Below are 26,868 nucleotides of genomic sequence, written 5' to 3'. Positions count from 1 at the left end.
CAAGGCTTTTTACTATGATCAGGGGAGTGCAACTGGATTTGGCAAGCATCATTGCCTTTTCTTACAGAACTTTGTCAGATAACAGTGAATATTTGCTACTACCACCAAGATCTGCACCCGCGGCGGCTCCACCAGGGCCCGCGCCCTAGGCTTTATGGTATCAGTCGGGTGAGTTTTCCATCTTAAGTTTGACCAACAGCACACATTCCATCTGACCACTGGTGAAATTCAGACCATATATGAACTCAGAAAGATGGCTTTCAAAATTGGACACAATCTTAAGAATCTGCCTCCTAAACATGCCAGATTGTTTCCCATCAAGATCCCTGAATTATTCGGAGGAAAATCCTGAAAAACGCCCTCTTGTGCTATTTTGAAGTAATGATCCCGATCACCAGATCATTTCATGGGTTCTTCCAGGGTCATGTCCCACTTGCTTAATCCTGCAAATTGTTCCAACAAATAAACCACCGCGAAGACTGAACATTTAGGTGAACATCAAAACGTCTGAAATGTTTTCACAAGAAGTCATGAAAAACTCAAAAGTACAAGTGAAAAAAAAAAGCTATTTATTATAACACAACACCCAAATGCTGGTAATCAATTGTGAAAAAGATAAAAGATGGAAGCATCACACTGTGTGTCTTCTGGAGACCAGCGGTGAAAACCTGAGAAACAAAGGGAACAACAGTTACATGGGGTCAGGATAGAGCATGCTCAGCACAGTATGAGCTCAATAAACAGAAGGTAAAGGATACAGACTACATGGACACATTTCATGTAGTCAGAGCTGACAAGAACGATACAAATTTCGGTGTCTTGTTTGTGACAAAATTGTGAACTGATCACGACATTTAAAATCTGAAAGATAAACTTGTCACTGCTCTCTGGGGGACAAACTCTACAATGTGTCAATTTCTTGTCGATCAAATAAATTCAAAATGTGTTACAAACATATCAGTCCGTCTCCACCACGTGCGCAACTAAAACATACAAATTCTCACTAACCAAATGTGTATTTCTAACACTGGTGGTGCAGCAAGTCTAAACTATTTAAGCGCTTGTATTTTTAGACAATTACTCGCCTGTGTTAACCACAAGGAGGCCAGCACCCTTAAATCGTGCACTGTTACTTATGTTATTGACTTCTAAAGGCTACTTATATAAGTAATACAGTATGTGTTATACAAGCACTGTACTTATTGCTCCCTATAGGTTCCTCTGAGCAGTGACCCGATTTACACCCTTCATACCTTTTAGGTTCAAGCTGACTTTGACATATAAGAAGACAGAGCACCACAGGTAACGGCAGAGCAGTGTTTGTATTTATTATAATATAACTGCCAGTCTACGTCAACCAGTATCAATATAGATCCATACTTTTGAAGGGGTGTTATTAAAACTTAGTTCTTAATTTGAAGAGTAATGGACTTGTCATTTTACAACACTGGAATAAGTTTAATAGTTTTGGGACATCACTTCTGGTGACATCATTTTAACCAACAGCTTAAATCGATAATACTCAACAATTTGGCTTAGACTTATACACAAACTCAGTTCATAAAAAACGCAGTTAATACAGCTGTTCAATTACAGCCTCTTTTTTGAGGGAGAACTCTGCTTCCTAATATCTTTCATAATGGATCCCTAAAGCTCCAGAAAAAATATGATATTAATACAAATAGTGCTTGTAGGGATTTTTTCTAATACATTTCTGCTCATTAACCTAAGATGTATCAGTCATGAACTTGTTAGTCGACTGACAGGAACTATACATCATATCTTTGGACCGAAAAATCTGGAAATTACACAGCAGCACAAATGCAAGGAAGCTTGTTGATCTTATTGGTTTCCAAAAATCATGACGTTTTGGAGACGTGTGCACACATTATGTGGATGAGGGCATCACTCCTGCTCATACACCAGCTGAGGGTTTCATTCATCAGATACATGGTGCTGGTGCACTTTATCAACACCCGTCACTCCTTCCTTACATTCAGTCACTGTTGGGGGCCGCAGCAGCTACTGCCTGGAGCCTGGTCGTCCTTCTTCAGCATGGTGGGCCTCACCACGTCCACATCCCGTTGCAGGTGATTCAGGACGCCCGGGAGGACGTCGGGGGCCGCGTAGAAGTCGAGCAGAAAGTATGATCCTCGGCTGTGCCTCTCGTTGTGTTTGGTGATCTTGTAGGGCAGCAGTCTCTCCCCCAGGTTCTCCAGGCTCCTCACCACTGCGCCCCGCTCCATCAGACTCTCCACAGTCCGCCGCAGAGCCGCCGCCGTCTCCGGCCGCTGCATCGCCTTCAAGATCAGGGCAAGCTCGTAGCGAGGCATGGCTCCGGAGAAGAAGTCCTTCAAATCACACGTGTTTAACTCTGCCGGCTCTGGAGCTCTGTCATCGCCTTGTTATTCCTCTCAGAAGACGACCATGTTGAGACATGAGGGACAACGAAGGTCTTTGGTGATGACGTATGAATCATGCGCCGCACGACAGGGCTCCACTCATCTATGGCTCCACTCCTTTACCTAGGAGAGAAAATTACGTGCTGCTGATCCAGCTTTCTGTTCAACCTAAAGCTAAAGATGTGCACTTTACAACAATGGATGATATTTATACCTGTAACGAATGTTTGAAACTCGTGTTCAGTGTTGAACCTCATGAATGTGCATTAAGTAAAACAGAAATACAAACATCAGAACATGTAATGTTTACTTAATGTAGCCACTTTCTTTTGATTTTCACAATTGAGTATATTTGTACAATTATAATCATTTTATTATCTTTAATTGATTTCGTTTCAGTTACTTATTAGGGCTGAGCACTGACAGACAGTGAGGCCCTATTGAAAATCTGTGGATAAGGATTATTATTTAGATTAGGGATTATTATTTAGATTAGATTTAGAGAATAACCCAGTAGTTTCCAACCTTGGCTTCTTAAGCCTTACAAGAATCACAGTGTGGGACAAATTTCATTTAATATAATCCTGAAAATTCATGCAAAACCTCAACTAGCACAAGGAGTAAGGGTCACTCATTACTCATTAATCAAGTCAAACCTCCAGCCTCCTGAACTTTTACTTTGAAGGTGATCTGTCTCTCTGTCCCCTTCTGGATGTCCTCGTTCAAGTTTAGCTTCTCAGGTTGACTTTCACTTCATGCACAGACCAGGTGAGGCCTCACTACTGCACGAATCTACAACAACAACAACAAATCCCTGGATCTTTGCTGCTTAATTTCCAAGCAGTCTGCTGCTGCCTGTTTCCATGTGATGTCCTGAGGCTGCCCCCTGCTGGCTGCTGGGTTCCTCTGCTGCTCTTGCTTGGTTTGTGCAGCTTGTGATTAACTAAAGTTGTCCATAAAATAATATTTTCCAGGCTTTCCAGTATCTAAAAGCCCAAAATATAAAAGTAACTTTTAAGTAAGGCTGTCAAATGTATGTAGTAAAAGTAGAAAATATTTTCTTTTTTTTAGTGTTTATCAATAGCAGCATAAAATGACATGGATACACATACGATAATTTGTCCATCTTCTTAGTGTGCTTAGTTCCTCATGGCAATCAGCAGGCGGTGTGGCCTAGTCGGTAAAGTGTCTGTTCTCCAACAAGAAGGGCCGTGGATCAATCCCCACTCTTTCCCATTTTCAAGCTGGCAATATACTGAACTCTTAAAATTGGCAGGATTTCTCCTATTAATTGCTAAATATCTTACACTATGTAAATTTAAATTAATTAAATATAAAAAAGAAAAAAATGTGATTTAAAAAAAAGGATGTGTGCAGTCTGTATCTGGGCTTCTGCGCAGGATGTGCGCAATGGGCTTCTGCGCAGAATGTGCGCGCAGTTTTTTTATTTTGTTTTATTTATTTTTTTTATACTGCATTGACAGTTAGACCAAACTCCTCTGTGAGATCATCCAATCGGCTAAGGCATTGTGCATTATTATCACAAGTGTCAAATAAAAAAAACCTATCTGATCAGTAGCAGTCGGCCTGCTTTAAAACACAAACAAAAAACAAAAAACAAAAATACAAAAAGCCACCTGACAGCAACAGTAAGAAATCTCTGGAATAGTGATAAAATATATTCAGGGAAACCAGGCCAGAGTTATACATTTACAAAGAGTGCAAATTGTATTGTCAATAACTTCAACTCCAACATAATCTCAAGTTTCAAGCATAAAGCTGATGATGAACGAACCTTTAATCCTGGTTCTTTCATGTAAAACACAGAAACATGAGAATTCGAAGCTTCGCCGCGGTGTATGAACACTGTTATCGTACACTGGCGACACAACTCATATAAAAAGGATACAAATTAAGAAAAAGAAAGTCATGAGTTTCTTTTTATGGCACCTGTGGTATCATAGACAGCTTAGTAACTAATCTCAGCTCACAGTTTTACTTTAAATATATGGTAGGTTAAAAATATATATCTTCACATAAATGTAGTCTGTGGTTGGACTTAGCAATTTATTTTTCAACTTAAAATCGCTTTCATTTCTTCAATGCTCTGTACCGTCAGCCCCGTGTCTAGTGTCTTCTACTATTGTTGCTTTTCATATTGCTTGCCTGTAATCTTTTATTATGTTTTATTAAAGGTTTCCAATGTCCCATGTATGATAGATGGTGTTTATGTGATTCTTACGCCATGTAAGTACATTTTTCTTTTTCAATAAAGGTGGATTGTTACATAATGTGTCGTTAAACAATTAACACTTTGAATATACTTATGATCCTGTAGTGATTTAATAAACCAACAAGTGTAAAACCTAATTGTTCCCATTAAAGTAGAGGTCTCACTCTGACTCGTTTTCCTGAGGCCACTGGACAGAAATAAAGTCCACTGCAGCGCTTACCATTACAAACCATTACATTCTTGTCGATCGAGGTTCGTGTTTATTCTGGATTATTTACATTTCATTTCTTTATCGGTCGACTGTCGGTTAAATGATCACACAAATCCTCTTCAGAAACTGTGCGGTGTCCCTCAGAGGAGTGAACCCTCTCAAGTCTCGTGGAGTATGTCCACGTCATCAGTATGCACCGGAGCTGCGCTCACTTCCTTCCTTCCAGAAGGAGCGTGGTAAAGATGGCGGAGAAGAGTTCTGTGCCGAGTGATCTCTACAAGTGCGTTTATTCATTTCTGCGAGAGAACAAGTTCGTCAAGGCGGCAGAGCAGTTCATGAAGCAGACTCAAGTGGTAAGCGGCCCTCGTTGTGCAGTTCGCAGACGCGTCCACGCGCCGTCCCCTGCGCAGTTGCGGGGAGGAGAAGTAGTCCAGGCATGTCGCACGAGGAGGCTGCAGACACAGATCGAGTCAGCACGTGGAGGCTCTCACCTGCACGTTGCGTGTCAGCAGCCTCTTGTTGTGTATCATCGGCTGGTTCATGTTTCAGCAGATCAATAATGGAGATCAATGTGTTCTGCTTTGCAGGAAAGACAAACGGTACAAAGTGTCCTAGTTAAATACTTCACGTGGTTCTCTCTCCACAGACCCCACAAGACGAAAATGAAGAAAACCTCCTGAACATCTACAACTTCTGGGTGAAGTGAGTGGTTGTTTTTCCTTTTCAACGTTTTTTCTTTATTTTGTTGAGGTTCTTCAAACGATATTAACGATCATCCGAAATGACAAGACTATAGCAACCAGAACATGTCCAGGGAAACACACACGCCATTGGGCAGTTTTACCTTACTCTTGTTGAGGGGTTAAGGGCAGAGGATGTCCCTCCTCGTTAAAGCCCTATGAGAAAAATTGTGAATTGTGAATATGGGCTAATCAAATTATAATTGGATGATTGATTACTCCAGAATACGTAAATTTGAACCACTTTTGAATTTCCTGCAAAGATGTATGAGGTTTTTAAGCATATGTAGGCCCAAAAAGCCAATTCATTTGCCTGAAAAATTATAATTACAAATTCAATAGGGCCTCCTCGGTCCCTAACTAGATACAAGAGTCCATCAGTCCCACTACAGGGATATTTGCCAATGTTGCAGCAGGAAAGAGGCAAGGCAAAAAATAGTCAGTAAATTAATGTGTAAAATTATGTTGTTTGGTAGGAAAATATACAAATATGAATGGAATAGAAAATACTAACACAGTGTACACAGTATAAATACAGTGTTAGGATAGGTAAGATAAGATGGACCCAACATGGAGGGGGGAGGTCTTGAGGATAGGTAGACTATGAACATGTTTTATTAATGGACACTAGTTTTGAAAAATGGCTTCATAATGCTGTTGAGAGTGCAACTGAATTTCCCCCCCAGCGATTTGTTCTGCCTCACATTTCGGATCCTCTGGCTGGTTGTTAGAGGGGTCACATTTTCATTTTAAGCAAGATTAAGCATCGAGCTAACAACAAGGAGAATGCAATGACCCAACCAAAGTTAGTTGAAGAAGGTGTTTGGCAAGACCACAGCTGATAGACCATCGCTGAATCCTTCTTACACCTGTCGCAAAAAGCACTTAGCTTTGGAAATGCTTGTGTGGGTTTAGCTTGTGCTAGTGTAGGCCATGTAGCACTTTGAACTGAATTAAGTAATCTTTTGAGCATTTAGATGAGTGAACCCTGGACAGAGTCATGTCCCACTTGTCTGATTATGGGACCTCATCATTTTCCCATTGTTCTGGAATATGAGAGTTAGGATTGTTTCTGTCCATGATGTAATTACATGTTGACACCGAGGAACGACAGCTTCCAAATGCTTAAGTTTAGAGTTTACATAATGGTTGCAATATAGATTTAACCAGGAAATATGACCACGTACTAATCAGATGACACTGAATCCACAAACATTAAAATGTGTAATTGAGTCTTGAGGGTTTACATTTATGAAAGGAATAATATCACCTAATTACAATATATTTTTGATATGTAGTTTAACATGGACAACAGTTTAAAAACTAGCAGTTTGACTGACTTAAGATATATTATGATGGTGTATTTTCACCATTAAAACAAGTCAGACAGCCACCACAGCTACAGTCCCAGGTCCTATATGTTAACAGCAGGTCATGTACAAAACTAAAGTACAACTGTAAGTATCTTACAGTTGACAAGTGAATTCTGTTTTAGTTGTTTCAGTACCATTTTCCTTCCAGATTCCATACCAGGACTTCACTTTCCTTGTATGGATGTGATGATTGCTTTCATTGTCTCCTGGCTCAGGTTAAACCCTTTGAGAAACAAATGCGCTCAGAGAATGAGGCCATAGAACTTCTTTTATCTAGTTTTCTGTTCGCATTTGTGATGGTTGGTCAAATGTTAATGAGATTGCAAGTGTAACTGGCAACACAAGTGCCGCCCCTCGAAACTGAAGTTTTGTATAAAGAACACATCCCAGTTTAACTTGTGGGACTTTCCACTGAAATCTTAGTTAGCTCTGGCTAACGCTAAACTAGTGTTGATCACTTAGTTTTCGGTGCGCTAAAGGAAGTACTTGCCAGTTGCAGTACACGGCAGCTGCCTTTTTTGGATCGGTAAAGAAGTGATTTCCAGGAAAAATAAAATTGTAGTTTTATCTAGGTGAAACTAAGTCTTTGATTTCCCTTCGTAGGTCTCCTGAATCAAAGAAACGAAAAGTGCCTCCTACCAAGGCTGAAGCTACTAATGCTCCATCGGCCAAGAAAGCAAAGCCGAGTACAGAGACCTCCAGCAGCGAAGAGTCGAGCAGCGAGGATGAAGAAGCGGCTGCAAAACCAGCTAAGGCAGCTGCTGCAAAACCAGTCACTGCAGGTATTATCATAAAGGCTGGTTGATTTTGTGTTAACTGATCCATTTAGAAATCTTCTGCAGTATCAGATTCCATTTTGTGTTTGTTTTAGTTGCTAAGGTGATCCCTGCTAAAGCAGCAGCAGCTAATAAAGCTGCATCCAGCAGCAGTGAAGACTCCAGTGACTCTGAGGAGGAGAAGGCTCCTGTAAAGGTTGGAGGAAACATCCATATTATAGATGCAATCTACATCCTCCTGTTGCAGCAATATTTAACATATTGAGGTCGATGCTTGTTTTAAATATTGTTTGTGCTTGTAGGCTGCTGTGAAGCAGGTTGCTGCTGCTCCTGTAAAGAAGGTTGCTGCTGCCACTGCTGCAGGTAGCACAAGGAAGAAAGACAGCAGCTCAAGCAGTGAAGAGTCCGACTCTGAGGAAGAGCAGCCGGCTAAAGCCCCTGCACCAAGTGAGTTTATAGCCACTGCCATTAATTCTTTGTAATGCAACTTTAATTGGAGCCAAAATAAACCTGATAAATGTTTAATCTAATTTGCCTCATTTAACTCTGAATAATAGAACCCAAGCCGGGTGCAGCCACAACATCCAAACCTGCTGCTCCTGCTAAAGTTGCAGGTCAGAAAAAACCGGAGAGCAGCAGTGAAGAAAGTTCCTCAGATTCTGAAGATGAGAAACCGGCTAAGGTATCCCAAAGAATCTGGTTATATCTTAATATTATTTCAATGTGTTGATTGTCTTTTTCCAGACTCAGTGCTCCATCAAATACTTCTAATAAACTTCTTACGTCATGTGTCCTGATAGGCTCCCGTCAAACCCGCCCCAGTAAAAGCTGCTGCTGCTGCAGCGGACTCGAGCAGTGAAGACTCTTCATCTGAAGACGAGGCTCCTCCCAGTAAAAAGCCCAAAGCAGGTGTGTATTCATTTACCTTTTTAATAATTAAGTCACAATCTAACAATGTCTTACTAGTAAAGATGTGTGACAATGTATTTATTATGAAAATGGTTCAGGCATCCTTTCCTTCTTTTCGTTTGTTTTGCTGTACAGTCCAAAAATAAGTGATATTCGCATCATATCATTAAGCCCCCACCCCCTTACGAATACAGCCCATTCCTCCCCAAGCTTGTTTTGTTCCTCCAGTGCCTTTGCTGTCCTCCATGTGTCTCTTGGGACAAATTTGGCAAGAACTTATCACCTTGTACAGACTGAAATAAGTAATGATAATATTTAGGGCTGCTCGATTGATCGAAATTTAATCGTGATTACGATTATTGGGTCAAACGATCTCCAAACTACTATAATCGAGTTGAAACTAGGGATGGGCATAATTAATCAACGATCGATTAATTGATCATTTAGAATTTCGTCGAGGACATTCTTTTTTTCATCGAGGAAAACTATTGCATGTTCGCTATGTGTCGGGAGGTTGGAATATCCGAGCTGCCCTGAACGCAGCACAGTGAGGATGTTAGTATCTGTAGCAAGCAGTCCGGTGCTAGCCTCCGCTCCGCTGCTCGGCTTCATGTCCGCAAACGGACCGTCAGTCCACGCGGAGGGGAACCAAGACAGAACCGGACTGAGAGGTCGAGAACCGTCAAATCGAGCTAGCTGTCAGCGGCTAGCTGCTGCTCGCTCATCTAGGCTAAAGAGTACATATTTTCAAGTGTAACCATTGAACTGATCCCGTTTAACTGCCACAAGAGTTGTTCATCTTGTAATTAAGATCTCAATGAGGAAACGCGCTGTGTTTTTTCTATTTTCACAGCATTTTTATATAGCCTATAAAAAGTTAATTTTAATTCAAAAATATTAATGATTAATCGATCGTTTATTCTCCCGACGATCGATTAAGACCATTTAATCGAATGCCCATCCCTAGTTGAAACGATTATTTGGCATTTTTTTGGAAGAGACGTGGATGTGCCATTCAGTTCTTCCCCCAAAGCATACAGCGGCCCAGCTGACTGGCTCTCATTCTCAAGCAGCCGTAAAACAAAGGAGGCGAGTTGTGTGTGTGTGTGGTGACCGGCGGTGAAAAAAACAGTGAGTGGAAAAAGTTTGAGCTGCAGCACACGATGTAGCGGCCGCGCCGCGTACCGCTATTCTCAAGCGCGCTCCCGCCTGGCTGTTCAGACCGGACCCATATTTCTCCGTGCCGGTCAGCCGGTCAGAGAGTGTTAGGGTTGCCATCATGAAGGGTTTGAATAACCGGTCACAGATATCCTGGTTTCACGGAGGAATAAGACAAGCAGCCGTCATCGTTGTTTACCTGAAGTGATTCCCTTTAATGCGCACGCTCCAGTTATTTAAAGAATAAAGCATAGATTTCAGAATAAGGGCACATAATCATTTGAATAATCGTGATTTCAATATTTCCCAAAATAATGATTTTTTTTCCATAATCGAGCAGCCCTAATAATATTAGTTTTATGAGGCCCTGACTTATGTCATGATGCTGATTGACTTCCTCTGCCCTTTTAGGAGCGTACAGTGCTGTACCACCTCCTGCATCAGTCCAGAAAGCCCCAGCCACACCGGCAGCCGCCAAGGACTCCTCAGACAGCAGTGATGACAGCAGTGACGAGGAAGAAGAGAAGAAAGTGGCTGGTAAGAGGAGACCGCCTTCTACAGCATGAACTGTCAGTATTTTTAATCCTTGTCTAACAGCAACGCCATCCTCCCAGCAAAACCTGCCACTGTAAAGAGCCCTGCTGCCAAACCTGCTGCAAAGAAGCAGGAATCCAGCTCTGAGAGCTCAGGTAATGATGGCATTTGAGATGGTCGCTTTTTAATTTTTACTGACCTAATGATGAACGTGCAATAAACATTTTCATTCATGCCAATGGTCTTTCTAGATTCAAGCTCAGATGAAGAGGCAAAGAAGGCCCCAGCCAAAGCGGCCCCAGCCAAAGCGGCCCCAGTCAAAGCGGCCCCAGCCAAGGCTGTAACTGCTAAGAAGCAAGATTCAGACTCTGACTCATCAAGTTCAGAGGATGAAGAGGAGGCAAAGAAACCTGCAGCAAAAGTGACCCCCGCTAAGGTGGCTGCAGCTAAAGCTACACCGGCTAAGTCTACACCTGCTAAGTCTACACCTGCTAAAGACTCCTCCTCAGAAGAGTCCAGTTCAGAAGAGGAGGAGATGGCAGCGAAGAAGCCAACAGCTACACCGGCTAAGGCTACACCGGCTAAGGCTACACCGGCTAAGGCTACACCGGCTAAAGACTCCTCCTCAGAAGAGTCCAGTTCAGAGGAGGAGGAGACGGCAGCAAAGAAACCCACAGCTACACCGGCCAAGGCTACACCGGCCAAGGCTACACCGGCCAAGGCTACACCGGCCAAGGCTACACCTGCTAAAGAATCCTCCTCAGAAGAGTCAAGTTCAGAGGAGGAGGAGACGGCAGCAAAGAAGCCCACAGCTACCCCGGCTAAAGCTACACCAGCTAAAGCTACATCGGCCAAGGCTACACCAGCCAAGGTTACACCGGCTAAGGCTACACCTGCTAAAGAATCCTCCTCAGAAGAGTCCAGTTCAGAGGATGAGGAGACGGCAGCGAAGAAGCCCACAGCTACCCCGGCCAAGGCTACCCCGGCCAAGGCTACCCCGGCCAAGGCTACCCCGGCCAAGGCTACCCCGGCCAAGGCTACCCCGGCCAAGGCTACCCCGGCCAAGGCTACCCCGGCCAAGGCTACCCCGGCCAAGGCTACACCGGCTAAGGCTACACCTGCTAAAGAATCCTCCTCAGAAGAGTCAAGTTCAGAGGAGGAGGAGACGGCAGCAAAGAAGCCCACAGCTACACCGGCCAAAGCTACACCGGCCAAGGCTACACCTGCTAAGGCTACACCTGCTAAAGAATCCTCCTCAGAAGAGTCCAGTTCAGAGGATGAGGAGACGGCAGCGAAGAAGCCCACAGCTACACCGGCCAAGGCTACACCGGCCAAGGCTACACCGGCCAAGGCTACACCGGCCAAGGCTACACCGGCCAAGGCTACACCGGCCAAGGCTACACCGGCCAAGGCTACACCGGCCAAGGCTACACCGGCCAAGGCTACACCGGCCAAGGCTACACCTGCTAAAGAATCCTCCTCAGAAGAGTCAAGTTCAGAGGAGGAGGAGACGGCAGCAAAGAAGCCCACAGCTACACCGGCCAAGGCTACACCGGCCAAGGCTACACCGGCCAAGGCTACACCGGCTAAAAAAGACGAGTCCTCAAGCTCAGGTAAGGGAGGCCAAAAGAAATCTGTAATCTGTAATTGTGTGTAATTTTCAATTATATATAAAGTTTGCTGTCCTTTTTTAAATCTCGTTGCTTTTTCTGGACCAAGGCCAGAATTTTCGTTGGTTGAGATTAAATATAATTTCTTTCTGGCACATATCTTCATGTTTATGTGAAAAAAATTTCTGAAGGTTTTTCTTATATCTTGGATTCAGATGAAAGCTCTGAAGATGAGGCTCCTTCAAAACCTGCTGCGAAAACTGCAGCCCCACCAAAACCTGCTGCTGCTTCCAAACCCCCAGCCAAGAAAGCTGAGAGCAGCTCTGATTCAGATGACTCATCAGAGGATGAGGAAGAAGCAGTTAAAGCCAAGCCTACAAATACTAAACCAGCTACCCCAGCAGCAAAGCCTGCCGCTCCAGCTGCAAAGTCTGCTGCTGCAAAGAGCAGCTCAGACTCTGACTCTTCTTCTGAAGATGAAGAACCAGTTAAGTCGAAACCTGCAGCAACTAAACCAGCTACCCCAGCCGCAAAGCCTGCCACACCTGCTGCAAAGCCTGCTGCTGCTGCAGAGAGCAGTTCTGACTCTTCTGAGGACGAGGAAGAACCAGCAAAAACCAAGCCAGTAGCAGTAACTAAACCTGCTACCCCAACGGCAAAGCCTGCCACTCCTGCAGCAAAGCCTGCAGCAGAGAGTAGCTCAGACTCTGACAGCTCAGACTCTGAGAATGAGGTCTCAAAACCTGCAGCCAAGAAGCCAGCTCCAACTAAAACAGTGGCTAAGAAACCTGCCGCTGCAGCAAAGGCCACCGCAGACTCCAGTGATGATAGCTCCAGTGATGAGGAGGAACCCAAGAAGGCGGCACCACCGACGCCCAAACCTGCAGCCACAAAGGCAGCAGCTGCTCCACCAAAGAAGACTGAGGAGAGCAGCTCAGACAGCTCTGACTCTGAGGCAGAGACCAAGTCCACCCCTGCTAAACCTGCAGTCACAAACGGTAAGGTGGCAACACCCAAGACCCCAGCCAAGTCTCCAGCAAAGACCCCAGCAAAGCCAGAAGAGTCTTCATCCAGTGACAGCAGCTCCGAGGAGGAGGAAGAGGTCAGTAAAGTAAAGAAACCTGCGACGCCCGCCGCAACGCCAAAGACAACTCCAGCAGCTAAAGCTAAAGAGAGCAGCTCCTCAGACAGTTCATCAGATGAGGAGGAAGCACCACAGAAAGCTGCCACAGCACCCACCACCCCTATAACAAATGGTACGTCTCAGTTTCACTGGTCTGTTGTGTAATGTCATGCGTCTAAGCGTTTTTGGAACTTCTGTAATGTTTACTGGTTCCTCCGATTAATGCAGGTACCAATGGAAAGAGAAATAGAGATGAATCAGAAAGTGAAGACGAAGAGACGGCGGTCACAACACCAAAAAACAAGAAGGCATCAACCACACCTCAGACTTTCCCTAAAGCCAACAAGAAGGTAAGAGCTGAGCAGGATGGGAAATCTGTAAAACATATACAGGTGATGGTAACTGGATGAAATTGATGGACTTAATTTGATAAATTTGTCTTTCAGTCCTCCAACGTACCTTTCCGTAGAATAATGGAGGAACGAGTTGAAGTGGATCCCCGTCTTGCAGATAACTCCTTTGATGCAAAGGTGAGTTCAGTTATGTCTCATCAGCATTTTGATTGGTTGCTGAGATCACCAAACAATTAACCATTCCGCTCATTTGTCTTTATTCCAGGCTGGATCCAGAGGTGACTGGGGAGAGAAAGCGAACGATGTGCTCAGGTTCACTAAAGGCAAGTCATTCCGTCATGAAAAGACCAAGAAGAAGAGGGGAAGCTACCGCGGTGGAGCCATCTCCCAGACTGTCAACTCCATTAAGTTCGACAGTGATTGAGCACCTTCTCTTCCTGTTTCCTAATGCGATCAAGACTTTGGACTGCCTGCTCCCTTCCCCTGTATCAAGTCCCTCTGTCCTCAGCAGATCAGCGATGGAGGAATGTGAATCTGTAGAGCCGAGCTGGCACTTCAATTCAGTTTGCTGCTCTAAGATTGTAATTGAGACAGTTAGTTTGGTCTGAGGCAGCAGGAGACGGATGGACCCAGCTGTGCTGCAGACTGTACTGGTTGACATCTACGTGACATTACACTTATAGCCACTAGGTGGCTGCAGGCCGCCTGGTAATGGTAAAAAGCCAATATGGGTTTTTGGCCCTTATTTTGTTTTGATTTTGTTAACCTGTATTATTCTCAAATAACAATTGTCCTGTCACATTGTTCGGTAACATTACTTTGTTCCTTTCTGTGTCAGAATTACAGCCTGCCATCCCACCAGGATCTTCATTATGTGATATTGATTTTTAATGGATCAAATGGTTGTTTTTCATGAGGCCACATTTAAATGGTGCGAGGGTGTGTTCTTGGGTTTTCTCAACATTACATGACAACATTTAGAGAGTAAAATTGAGTTTTATACTGTATTTATTAAGTTTTATTCCAATTTGACCTTTAGGACCTCAGAAGTTTCTGTCATGCTGTTTTCAAGCCATTTTGCTTTGAGGAGGTTTCTTGTGATGTTAGAATGCCCCTATCTACCCCTCATTCTGTTAATCAGTGGTACGGGATTAATGGATTATTACAAACTTGACAGAGCCATAATTGTTTCAATGATTTTCATTTACTCTATATACTTGTTTTTTATTACCTGTTGTAGCTGTGATTAAAGACCTAACAGATTCAATGTTGGTATGAATTATTCCATTTGTCCTTTAAAAATATATATCAGTAAAACAAACTTGAATACCTCACCACTAGGTGGCAATGCGGCACGTGACGTGTCACTGCCTTGGTGTCGAACGGCAGTTTAGAAATAAGCAAACCTGAATGTAACTGCAGTCTTTTTTTCAATATGAAACATGTTTTACAATTGTTGGCCGAACAAAACATGAAAATGTTACATTGTTCAAAAAAAGTGCTCGTTGAAAAATAAAGCAATAGAAATCTAAACTTATAGTTAAAGCATTCTAAGTACTGTACTAGATTTACCCCCCCCCCCTTTACTTTGTGTTGAGATATACATACCATAAACATATGCTGTCAAACAGCTGACTAAACATTTTTTTTGTTGCCGACGTTTCTCTTCTGCTGTGTGTCTTTTCTTTTTTTAAACCAGCTGTGGTTTGTGGCAGGTAGTGAAGAGTTGGAAGTCGGTTGTGAGGTGTCTCAACACGGTGGGATGTAAGAGGTGTCCTTATGAACTTTGTTTCTTTAGGAAGTGAAGTTGTATTTCACCACTTCAAGAAGTATCAATTTGATACAACAAAATGCTACAAATCCAAATGTTGAACTTGAACATCAAAGAGTTCTCTGTTCACTTCAATCACTTGATTGACACACACATACGTTTATACTTCTATCTTAGTGAGGACACTTAGCCTGACGTTGTCATACTCATAATTCTAGTCAGAATATGAACCTGATACCGCTCTATTGGGCTGTGATTATGGGGCGAGTTCCAACTGAACCAGGGAAAAAAAATGCCTCTAAATTGGATAGACCTACAACCAATCACAGCAACATAGTATGTGACGTATGTTAAGCGACGCATAGTTGTCAACAGAACTCAACTGCACGCCCGCTTGAGAGAAATAGTAAAAGGTGAATGCACGTACGAGCAAGTTCTCCGTTTAGGATTACAACTCCACAACACATCACACAAATCGTATCGCATGTGTCGGTCCTGTAAGAACTTAATAACACGGTTGGAACGCGACATTCCCGTGTTTAAAAAATGGACAGACGACGAAGGAGACCAGGCTGAAGAAGCGTGGTTGATTACGTTACTGTTGATCATCTGTCCATCAGTTTGATTGGTCCGAGCAGCTTCTGTTTGGGCATAGACTCTCCCAAACGGAGCGATCCCAGACCGAACTTCCCCATAGATCTATGGAACTTCCCAACCTCACATGTTGTAGGCGGGGCTAAATTCGTCTGGCATCCAGGCTAGAGGACACTCATTGGGATACCATCAATGTACATAAATAAGTTAATTATTCTAGTACAAGCTCTTCAAACATGACAGACTACACATGACACATGGTTAAATGAAGCATACACTCTGCATTCAGTGTGAGGGGAATCTTTAATACCTATGCACACCCATAAAACAGCATGTGCTCTGTTCAAGCAGTTACACACTGAGGATATGTTGTGTACGTTTCTGAGGTTACACATAAAGATGTGCTGACTTAGGGGGGGGGGGGGGGGGGGGGGGGTCTGCAGTCACGCTAAATATAGTTTCCATCCCAAGTCTGAGAAACAGTAAACCATGGAGCGTTGCTGCAGAGGAATCTGACAGAGCGTGCAGCTCGGGGTGTAGAGCTGCTGCTTGGGGGGGGGGACTCTAGAGCTGTTACTGGGCAATTTTACACTGCTCACATTTGGAGACTGTGCTACTTGGTGTCATGTCTACAAAGATACTCTGGGCCACATGAGCCTTCATTGAGCTTTTGAACACATAGTTACCAAGCAACTACGTGGTGTTTTCATTGCTGCTTTTCTGATTGAACGCTCAAACTGATAATTAAAAATCCAAGGAAACAATTTCTTTGAAAGTTGGTGGAACGGTGGGACGTGGACCCAGAAAGAAACCATTACATGTTGCTATGGATATCGACAAGAGGGGAGGGGGGGGTGGAGGGGATACAGGAATTGTATTTTGAATCACTGTCTTTTACATTGTTTTACATTTTTCACTGATTTCACTAGAAACAATTACTGGATCTTGAAAACTAAAATTCAGTCACATTTAGTTGACCGATTGGAAATACAAGCTCAAAGTGCCATCCTAGTTCATAAACGTCTATTGGATAGCTCAATCACTGATGCAGTAAATTACTATTTATTCTAGGTTATCTTTTCTTTTATAAATCACTGTTAGAAATATAACATTAATTCAACACTGGTTCTATCTGCACGCCGGTTGCTTTTCTGTTTCCCAGCCTTATTAAATATGTAACGAAATCATTTGGGTGTTGGACTGACACCAACTCTGACAGCATCCCTCAACATGTTCTGTCATGTTGTGATCGGTTTATTATCAATTAAACAGATCAATGGTCCATGAGAGGACCTTGCAGCTCTAGTTAGTATTACGCACCTGTGAATGGGTAAAGCTGTGTAATGGAATTAACTTGTTGCAAACAACCATATCCAAACACAAGTTTACATCTCCACATTAGGTGATTCTGAATCTGCATGAATGATATTAGGTTTAGACAATGTTCCTTCTTGTTTTGCTCTTCAGCTAATGAATTGTTTAAAACCAGATGCATTAGTTAAAAAGTGCATTTTCACAAAACTGAAGATGAGTCGTTTCCATTGCTCAGGAAAAGTACTCATGAAAGTATTGCAGTTGTGACCAGTGAGGATAGAGGATGTTTTTATGGTCAGTGTGACCGTGGAGCCAGAATTACATTGAGACGTAGAAAGAACATGGGTAAAGACCAGCGGTGAATCTCTTCAACCTGATCTCCTGTTGAGCAGTTAGTCCTGAGTACCACTTCCTGTTTGTCAGTTGCAATGTGAGCAAGCAAGAGAGGGAGCAGCTTGTTTCAGGCCACTGCAGCACAATGTGTGTGTGTTTGTGTGTTTGTGTATTTGTGTGTGTGTGTGTGTGAAGAGGCTGCAGGACAATCTTTTAATGGGCAGCAGAGGCTGAGGCCTGCCCATACTGTCCATTTCAATTAAACAAAACTGCTGACTACTCTTCCACACTATCACACATTTCTCTTTTACTGGTACGCAATCAAACCTATAGTACACAATCAGCAGTGCATTTTTGCCTAAAAATGTCACAAGCCATTTCATTACAGCACAAATTACTTCATGGTGCCCTATAGTTTCGCTAATCCTCCACTCCCCTCTCCACACAGAGGGGGAACTGAGAACGGGGCAGAACAAGCCAACTTTGAAGTGGAGCCCCGCAGTCGTTTAGAAATAAAGCTTAATCCGCTTTTCTTTATTAAACATCTTTAATAGAGCATTTCTTTAAACATCAATTTTATAAAGTGTTTAAGTGAGAAACTATAATTTGAAGAATACCCACTTTGAACAGGACATTGTAAAACAGAGAAAAGCATCTTTGATCATTCATGGGACAAAAAGTAAAGCTGCAGTTGGAGCTATCAGACTGAATGAAGAGGTGCTAACAAGATTACAGACTTCTGCTCTACGTCCCACCAAAGACATAATTAAGGGTCTGTTGTCTGAGTAGAACAGACATACAGCAGCGTGTTTAACACATGTTTAATATGGATATCAAAGTGCTGTTATTAGCGTCACACAGAAAATTGTGAATATCACTTCTAGAATATGGCAAAAATACACATACAAAGTTATTGTGTATATTTTAAAATATACAAATACCCATGATTCCTTGAGCAGGCACACCAGCGAGGTGTCTCGGGAGACACAGAACTGTGTCAGCATGCTTCAGTCACTGTATTGATGGCTTGAACTACATCGGCATGCGCTAATGATTAATGATGCCCCTCAGAGCTGCTGTCCTATGAGTTCATTGCACTAATTATTTTGGTTGTTATTCTCAAGACCTGTGGAAGGAGAATGCGTTTGATGCTTTATGTGTTGTTGCTTAATCACACAGTGTCCTTCTCTTTTCTTCCTATGTCTTGGGTATGGCGAAGTCCCAGGCAGTGTCCTGGGCACACTTGCACATGGCCCGCACCAGCCGAGTGAAGCCCATGTCCTTGGGTTTCTCCAGCCCACGCATCAGCCGCTGCTTCATAATGGCTATGAACTCCTTATTACTGAGCTCTCCGTTCCCTGAGGAGGACAGACGGGTCGGGGAGCAGAAGGAGAAAAGGAAAGTGATGGACACACTGAGTGAGATGAGGAAATTATGGAGGAAGAGCAGGCTCCAAGGGGAGATGACTTCTATTTATTGACGATTTCCATCTGTCAGTGGGGAGGTTATTTTCTTCCCATAAATATTTGCAGTGAGAGCGATATGATGAAGCTGTCAGCTACTTACCATCACAGTCGAACAGAGCGAACACCACGTCGCACACATGGTCTGACAGCTCCACCTTGGCCACGGTGCGGGCCACCTGCTTCATGGTAACTAGGAGACACAGAACAGAAACAGAGTGAATCTTTTTCAATAATAAAATTCAGATTCTGCAAAGTCATCTGGAAAAAAAAAATTACCATACATGTCACTCAAAGACAAAGTATGGGCTTTTACTGGAGCTATATCTACATGTAGACAAAGTTAGAAGCTCATTCATGCTTTGGTCAGCTGATGTCGGCCACTTGAGTGAGACATGGGCTGTGTCCGAAATCACACACTAAACCCATGTTCACACACCACATAGAGAGTTCAACATTCTGTAATGGTGCCCTAATATTAAGTGAAGTTTTTTTATACCCTTTATTGTGCCCTCATTGTTTCCCACAATGCATAGTGAAAAGTAGTGTACAACCGATGGTCACTAGCCGACTAATATATACCAGTACTGTGGGAAACAAGTTAATCACTCAGTCAGTCAGTCAGTGACAGTCATCACAGTTTATAGGACTGGGCCGGAATGGGACTAGGACAAAGATTTGGAAATTATATTCGATTTTGGATAATGTTGTCTGGGCGTTTTTTTTTTTTACACAGCACATTTCTGTAATAGGTAAAAACAATCAATAACCATTTGTAACCCAAAGTCAGTGCAGCTTATATTAACTGCATCAGCCTCAGGTCATATTCAAACACAAAAAAGAGAGAAAAAAAAACCATTGAACAGAAGAATACGACCCGAGATGGACTCTATTGCCATCCAGCCAAAAATGATGGCGGGTGTGAGGATGAGTACAGTGTAAGAAAGTGTGAAGGAAGAGAAGGAATGAGCAGAAACAACACCATTAGAACCACAAACAGATGATTAAAAGATGAAGAACTACTTATTCTTAACCAGAATTATTGATCATCAGTCAAACAATTTTCTGCAAATGGTGAGATTAAATATTTGAAGAAGAGTTGAATCAGTCCAGCATGAATCTCATTAGTGGGCTTCTTTGCTACATTTAAGAAAGACAATGCGCAGTTCCAGATAAAACACACACAAACACACACAAATGAGACACTGTGCTCAATTAGTGGGAAATCATTGGATTTGGGGAAAAAATTACAGAAAGAACAGAAAACAATATAAAGAGAAGAGAGAAATGCAAAACCTCCTTTAGTCTTTTGCCGAAGAAAGAGGGTTTCAGTGCATAGACAAGGGGGAGGATGGAGATAAATTACAGTCGCATGCCTGGCAGCTCTCCACAAACTCCACAGAAGCATAATGTTGTCTGTATCTCTCCACAACACCCTCACAAATAAGGACAAACACGGATGTACAGCTTGTTAGTGTGTAAACATGCATCCTAGAAACAAGCACCTCAGGGTTGACCTGTACTAGCTGCTTCATCTGTGAATCAGAACTAATGGACATACGGGTATGGAGACATATCGAAGGACTGAATCACTACAGTGAAGTAAGGAAACACAGACTCTTCAAACGATTGACATATATTAAAGCTACAGGTCCTCACTGCTTGCTCTGCCCTTGCCTTTAATTGACTTCATTGTTAGGATCTGAAAGACTAATAAATTCAGTTAAAATGAATGTGCTGAGGAAAATAAAGGAAATACGACTAATTTAAAGATTGGTGTGATACTTATATTCAGTTTTCTTTTTCATAATCATCTCCCATCCATTTTCTACAACTTATCTGGGGTTGGGGTGACACACGTCAAACAGTGTATAACGGGTATTCCAAACGTTGCTCTCTAAAGTGATGTTTTCAACCTCTTGCTGGGGACCAGAGGGCGTTCAATGGCCAGACGAGATATGTAATCGCTAGTGTGTTCTGGGTTTAACCCGGGGTCATTTACCAGTTGGAAAAGCCTAAAGGCCTCAAGTGGGACATGCCTGGAAGGCATCCCAAGCAGATGCCCAAACCACCTAAACGGGCTCCTTGTGAAGCAAAGGTGCAGCGTTTCTACTCCAAATGTCTACCATATCTCTAAAGCTCTGACCAATTAATTTGAAGAGGAACATTCAGCAGCCCGTATCTACAATCGCATTATTTCAGTCACTACCCAAAGCTCATGACCATGAGGTGAGGGTCAGATGTATATCTGCTAGTTCGTTTGCCTTATTAACTCATCTCCCTCATGATGACAACGGTCTGGTTCTGTAGCCTCTTTCTCCAAACGCTGCGCTGTTGTCAATCTTCCAATCTATGAACAATTTCACTCCTTCACCTGGGGTAGGCACTATGAAATAAAATAGCAAGTAGGGGTGGAAATCTCCAGGCAACTCACGAATCGATTCAGATACAGAGGGCTGTGATTCGATTGTAAAACAAGTATTATACCTCGATGCATCCAAGAATTTAATTTCTACACATTATTAATTTTGTATCCCTGTGTGACTACTAGAGGTTTGCATCTTTGCTAGCCTAATGACTTTTGCTTTAAAAAGTCACTTCTTCTGCCCGTCTCTGTTGCTCACAGAAAATTGAAAACCACATGTATTTAGTTATTAATTGATGGTGTTGGATCATGAATCCCGGTCACTTGGACCCTGATGTCCTGGCTGTGATCCACTCATGTTGTGTGTAGCAGATAAACTACGTGTCTCAACCTGGTCTCAGCCCTCCTCTCTCTCCCTCAGTCATGATGTTGAAATGCATCAGTGAGCATCAGTAGCCTGCACAGTCATGTGAGAAGTGATCTGTCATGTTTGCATGTTTGTGATGCGTCATTTTTTTTCAACCTGAGGCACTGAGACCCCATCTCACCCTTTGTCTGATAGGCTGACCCTGATATTCTTACTGCAACCCTAACCAATCATCACACTTCGTGCGTATACTTAAGCAACCAAACTGACACAAGCAATGAGTACTACCCAATCCGAAACAGGCAAACTTTTAGGGACAAAAATATGGTGTTTGTCATCCTTAAGCATACAAACAGATGGAAAGATAGAAGGAGAAAGAGATGACGAAGGGCTGAGCTATAACTGGGACCCTAGCCAGGGCAAAGAGAGATATGGGAGGCGGATATGGCCGGATGGAGTGATAACTGCTCTGAGAGTCTGAAAGTGACAACAGTTAATTCTAAAGGAGAGTAATTAGGAGAAAAAGAAGCATGTCAGCACAAAAGGGCAAATGGGGTGTACCTTTATCTATGGAGGCTCCGGCCATGTGGTAGAAACTCAGAGCTGTGTCCACGTCATTCACGTTCTTTAAGAAGGTAAAGAAATTCTCCACCTCCTCAAATGTGATGCCCTGAAAAGGTGGGGAAAATATGAAAACAAATAGAGCCAGGACCACATCATTGATGCACTTTTACCTGAGCCGGGACATTCCTGTGATAAATGGGCCAACTATTGCCATGACAAGAGCTGCTACTGCACAATGCAATTTTTTGGAGCAGCTCAGCATTGTAATAAAACTGACAAGAGGAAGTGGGCAGAGGAAATCGTCACACATGAATGAACAGTGAGCTGCCGACAAACAGGGGAACAGACGGTCTTAGACACATATGCACATAAACACATAGACACATAGACACACAGCTGCCACGTTGCTGATGAGCTCATTTGCAAAGTAAAGTAAGCAGCTGGTCTTAGGCAATAAATACCACTTTTCTCATTTACATTGCAGGTTATGCCAAGGCTGAGAGACATATAGTGGGATGGAAAAAAATAGGTTAAACACAGAATGAGGGGAAAAGGGAGCGAGAGAGAGAGAGAGAGAGAGAGAGAGAGAGAGAGAGAGAGAGAGAGAGAGAGAGAGAGAGAGATTTGCAGCAGTTTAATTCCTTGGAGAGGGAGAACTCCAGCCTCATCGTGTTCTCATGCCTGGGAGGACTGGCAGCGTCCAGGCTCTGATTCCTTTTATCAGCTAATCACTGCATTTAACCATCACACTTGCGTTATCATTGCTCAGTCTGAGAGGTGCTTTGCAGTATACCAACAAGTTACTGCATGATTCTTTTTAACTTAAAAAAAACAACAACAGTTAAATGTTTTTTGCTACAGCATCTCTGAGGTAACAATATGCATGGGTGTAAGTGCAGTCAATTGACTTATAGGGCTCATTACAGTGTAGCAGAACACGCATGAACCCAAAGTTCATGCTCAGCAATGGTTTGCTTTTGTTTGTAGCCTTGCTCCTCCTGCAATTAACAACCAAATACTTCCTATCTGCACTGGCACATGCATGCCCACTGTGTGTAAGTGGTCATGTAATATACGTTTTCAGGTGTGTTAATATGGACAGGGATTATAACCTACACTTGTCTGGACAGAGATCGTTTTACTTTGAAAATGCCGTTTTCAAATGAAAATGTCATGGTGTGCATGTAGCCTGAGGCAGAATGTGAGGCAGGGAAGACAGCGAAAAAAAGGTTGAAGGAGAAGCTCAGAGATGTACCACTGTCCAACACTGACTGCTCCAGGTTTGGTCAACACAGAAACAATGGAAGGTGGTGGAGTGTGACTGTTGGTGAGATGGACGAGATCAGAATCTGAATGTGTTGTCCTCTCCCAGTAATGTATTACCTCTCATCTATCTCTTTCACCATTTCCCAGCACAATCTCCTTTTTCCTCAGGCACACTCTGTCCGTCACACATCCTTGCATGTAGGCCAACACACCACCAAATCAAGCACCATACATAACCAGAGTACCAATCAATTTGAGCTCCATGAGAGCATGAGATTTATGTACCTGTGCATCCTTAAACATCTTCTTCAATCCCTTCTGCATCAGCTTGAGTTTACGAGATTGGACGCCACTGTAGGCCAGCAACATACCTCCGAACTGTCTCTCTGAGATTTTGCCATCCATTGGATCGTTCCTCTCAAACTAGAGGAGGAGGGAGAGGGACAAAGATGAAGATTGAGTGCTATGCAGATGGACAAACACATGAATAGGAGGACTAGGGCACGGTGAGATGGAAACAGTAAATACTGGTATCAGGCTTCAGGTTGAATTGGTGACATTAATTCTACATGTGCTTTTTCTTTTTTACAATGTTCTAGCAGTGAGCCTCAGCTGTGTCAGGTCAATCCATTCGATTAATTTCCTTCTCTGAATGTGCCGACCTCTCAAAATGTTAATTTGTTCCTCTTGCAAGAGGCAGCTCATGACTAAGCATGAATAAACCTGATGCTTTAAGTGGTGACCTGTATATTCATGCAGCTCTGGAGGATCCAACGATAGTGAGGTGAAGTTTCTGGTTATTATGACCTTTATGTTTTTACACATGATATATTTGGTAAAGATAACCTCTGCGTTTAGAATATATATAATTTTTTCAAATTCAGATTGCGATTCCAACTTCACTAGCGAATTCACCAACTGTTAACTGAAAACAAAAAAAGGGTCAGAGAAGAAGACAAAATATGGAAGAGATTGAGTTTGACACCTGCAGAAAAATTACATACAGCTGGTAAAATATGGCATGGGGCGAAGAGCGGCCTCAGCAATCAAAGACAAATGTGCACACGCATAAGCTGACCCACATTAAAACAGGGTCACCCTTATTTGTGGCGTTATGGTCGCACCTTTGGAACATTGTGGTACCATCAACACTTGATAGATGGTGCTTTCTTTCTGGCAGATGCTTCGGCTCGTGTCCTATCCTTAGAGCTTCAGAAGATGCTGCCCATTATGGTTCCGTGTATCGTTTAGTCACGACCAACGCAAATTAAAAAGAAGAACCATATGCTCAACAACACTGATGAGTAACTGTTACTGCTGAGACTGAGGAGAGGAGGGGGACAATACACATCGTATGTCTGTCATCCGCAGCCCTTGTTTTCCTGTGCCTCCCTCCTTTTAAATATTGTTTGGTTTCTTAGTTTGTTTGTTTACACTGATTATTAAATGTAGACCATTGGGTTAGAGATCTGATAATGTATAGTTTTTGAACAGGTAATGGAGAGGAGACATGGATCAGAGCAAAGCCATAACAATCGAATCAGCTCATTACAACTGCACCCAACATAGCAGTGAACCAGTGGATGAAAATTCTCAGTACAATACTCTCTTTCTCTGCCATTCAAATTCCTCTTTCATTACCTCTAGTTTGAGCACATCGTGCTGCAGTTTCCTCTGAAACTCCAGGAAGCTGCCGATGGTGAGTTTTCCCTTCAGGTCTTCTCCAAAGAAGTATGTGGTGAGAGCCGAACTGCAGCCGGCTGTCTTCAGGGTATTTCCTGTGGTGGAGCGGTCGCGATGTCGCATGCCCATGCTGGTCTGAGAACGAATGATGCTCTGGACCTGAGAATGAGGAAAGTCCAATGACATCCAGGATGAGGGTGGATAATGTTTAAGAAATAGTGTGGCCTTTCAATTTCTGAAGTATATGGCAAATGAATTGTATTTTTAAACTTATATACATTTATATACATTTTATGTCCTGCTGTTTTTTAATGCTTTTTTCCAGACTATTTGATCACTCAAAGCATTTTACACTGCAAGTCACATGCACCCCAGCCTTTATTTAACACATCATTTAAACACAGCCTTTTAGGGCTCAGTATTTTGCCCAAGGATACTTCGGCATGGCAATTGGAGGAAATGAGGATTGAACCACCAATTTCATTGAAGTCAAAAATAATTTCATCAAACAATGACCCATAATAAAACAAAGCTTTGTGTATGATGATCTTGCTATAAAAAAAACCTTTATATGGTTTCTTCATATTGAAAAGAGGATAAATTCAAAAGTTAGGATTTACATTTATTCTCTTAGATACTGAGGTTTAACTGAGACATATCCATCACAATAATACTGTAAATGTGCTAGTGTATATGAAGAACCCTATCATATCCAGAGGTACAGTTAGTAATATATTATAATATATTGTAGACTGCAGTGCAGCATTTATCTGCTCTTTCTGAGAAAACGTCACAGTGGTATACAACAATGCAGGGACCTGCCTTTATTGGCTGTCAGTTTGCATTACTGGTCACTGTAATGCATTTAGGAGCTACAGTAGAAAAAAGCACAGATGTGTGCACTTGCTGTTTTAACCTTGCGTCACTTCTAATATTTGGTATTTGTGCATGTTTGTGTGTGACAGCTGTTTGCAAGATGAGCTGCTCACCTGTTCAAACTCCTCCAGGTCCACCTCTCCATCTCCGTTGAGATCAAACATCTTGAAAGCAATTTCAAAGTTTCTCTGGGGAGCTGGACACCACAGGATACAAACACACACAAAGACACATTCTCACATCAGCACAGACCATATGAAAAGCCCATGCTGCAATGTATCGAGAAAACAGCCAAAGAGTTCAATACTGACTCAGTCATTACACATCAACTATCCAGCATCTTCAGCCTTAAGCTCACCCCCAGTGGTGCAACATCAGTCAATTAAGTAGTTTTTTTAAATCATCATACTGACAATGACTTCTTCACAATCAGCTGCAACATTTACCCATGTCAAAATGCATATTTTCAGTAGATAAAATTGGCCCTCTGCAGTGTTGCAGTCTAAAATTATGCGCTTGTTACATACATGTCAGATATACAGACTATAAAGTCACATATTAAATAGAACACTTCATTGAGCTATACATTTGCTCATTCTACTAAAAAATAAATTTGATTTGAATGTGAAATACTCCATATTATATCTGTGTAATTCAATACCTTATGTGCAATCCTGTTACACTTTGTTGACATTGTATATATAATTTATTTTTTCTGTTTCTATATCTCCTTGTGTTAATATAAAATATTTACATTTCTGGGTGTCTATTTTTACTATCCCCTTTGCCTCTTTAACACTGTAAATTTCCTCTGAGTGGAACTGATAAAGGATTATTTCAAGTTATCTTA

The 26,868-nt window shown here is 42.5% G+C and overlaps 3 protein-coding genes across 6 annotated transcripts in view; 1 reads left to right on the top strand and 2 right to left on the bottom strand.

The window, feature by feature from the left end:
- Window positions 1–546: 546 nt before the first annotated feature.
- Window positions 547–2,490, bottom strand: mrps6 (mitochondrial ribosomal protein S6). The gene is made up of 2 exons (XM_062401692.1): window positions 1,995–2,490; window positions 547–668 (listed from the first exon to the last, which is right to left on the bottom strand). Exon 1 carries the CDS (start codon window positions 2,331–2,333, stop codon window positions 2,001–2,003), a length of 333 nt encoding a protein of 110 aa, XP_062257676.1. The 5' UTR covers window positions 2,334–2,490; the 3' UTR covers window positions 547–668; window positions 1,995–2,000.
- Window positions 2,491–4,918: 2,428 nt separating this feature from the next.
- Window positions 4,919–14,689, top strand: nolc1 (nucleolar and coiled-body phosphoprotein 1). Of its 3 annotated transcripts, none has more exons than XM_062401027.1 (15): window positions 4,919–5,199; window positions 5,493–5,548; window positions 7,563–7,741; window positions 7,831–7,931; window positions 8,038–8,182; window positions 8,293–8,417; window positions 8,536–8,644; window positions 10,214–10,339; window positions 10,417–10,491; window positions 10,588–11,777; window positions 11,913–11,949; window positions 12,162–13,202; window positions 13,298–13,419; window positions 13,516–13,599; window positions 13,688–14,689. In XM_062401027.1, the coding sequence occupies exons 1-15, from the start codon at window positions 5,038–5,040 to the stop codon at window positions 13,844–13,846; spliced, it is 3,711 nt and encodes a 1,236-aa protein (XP_062257011.1). In that variant the 5' UTR covers window positions 4,919–5,037; the 3' UTR covers window positions 13,847–14,689. The 3 variants fall into 3 exon arrangements, with proteins under 3 accessions (XP_062257011.1, XP_062257010.1, XP_062257012.1); XM_062401028.1 differs by having other exon boundaries at window positions 4,920–5,199; window positions 10,588–11,732; XM_062401026.1 differs by having other exon boundaries at window positions 10,588–11,949.
- Window positions 14,690–17,962: 3,273 nt separating this feature from the next.
- The window catches only part of micu1 (mitochondrial calcium uptake 1), a 32,621-nt gene continuing 23,715 nt past the window's right edge, over window positions 17,963–26,868 (bottom strand). For both annotated transcript variants that reach the window (XM_062400626.1, XM_062400627.1), the window contains 6 exons: window positions 26,132–26,214; window positions 25,101–25,301; window positions 23,745–23,882; window positions 22,191–22,299; window positions 19,001–19,090; window positions 17,963–18,792 (listed from right to left, as the gene is read on the bottom strand). In XM_062400626.1, the coding sequence (XP_062256610.1) occupies window positions 18,632–18,792; window positions 19,001–19,090; window positions 22,191–22,299; window positions 23,745–23,882; window positions 25,101–25,301; window positions 26,132–26,214 (782 nt within the window). In that variant the 3' untranslated portion in view covers window positions 17,963–18,631. The remainder of the gene's footprint in view (window positions 18,793–19,000; window positions 19,091–22,190; window positions 22,300–23,744; window positions 23,883–25,100; window positions 25,302–26,131; window positions 26,215–26,868) is intronic.

The sequence above is a fragment of the Platichthys flesus genome, chromosome 12 (genome assembly GCF_949316205.1).
Source record: "Platichthys flesus chromosome 12, fPlaFle2.1, whole genome shotgun sequence".
Lineage (NCBI taxonomy): Eukaryota > Metazoa > Chordata > Actinopteri > Pleuronectiformes > Pleuronectidae > Platichthys > Platichthys flesus.
This window is presented reverse-complemented; position numbering and strand designations above follow the sequence as displayed.

Bases quoted from the DNA above. Each gene is read 5' to 3' on its own strand.
- mrps6 (XM_062401692.1), bottom strand. From the start codon at position 2,333: ATGCCTCGCTACGAGCTTGCCCTGATCTTGAAGGCGATGCAGCGGCCG.
- nolc1 (XM_062401026.1), top strand. From the start codon at position 5,038: ATGCACCGGAGCTGCGCTCACTTCCTTCCTTCCAGAAGGAGCGTGGTA. The intron at 5,200-5,492 runs GTAAGCGGCCCT...CTCTCTCCACAG, and splicing joins TCATGAAGCAGACTCAAGTG to ACCCCACAAGACGAAAATGA. The intron at 13,420-13,515 runs GTAAGAGCTGAG...TTTGTCTTTCAG, and splicing joins TCCCTAAAGCCAACAAGAAG to TCCTCCAACGTACCTTTCCG.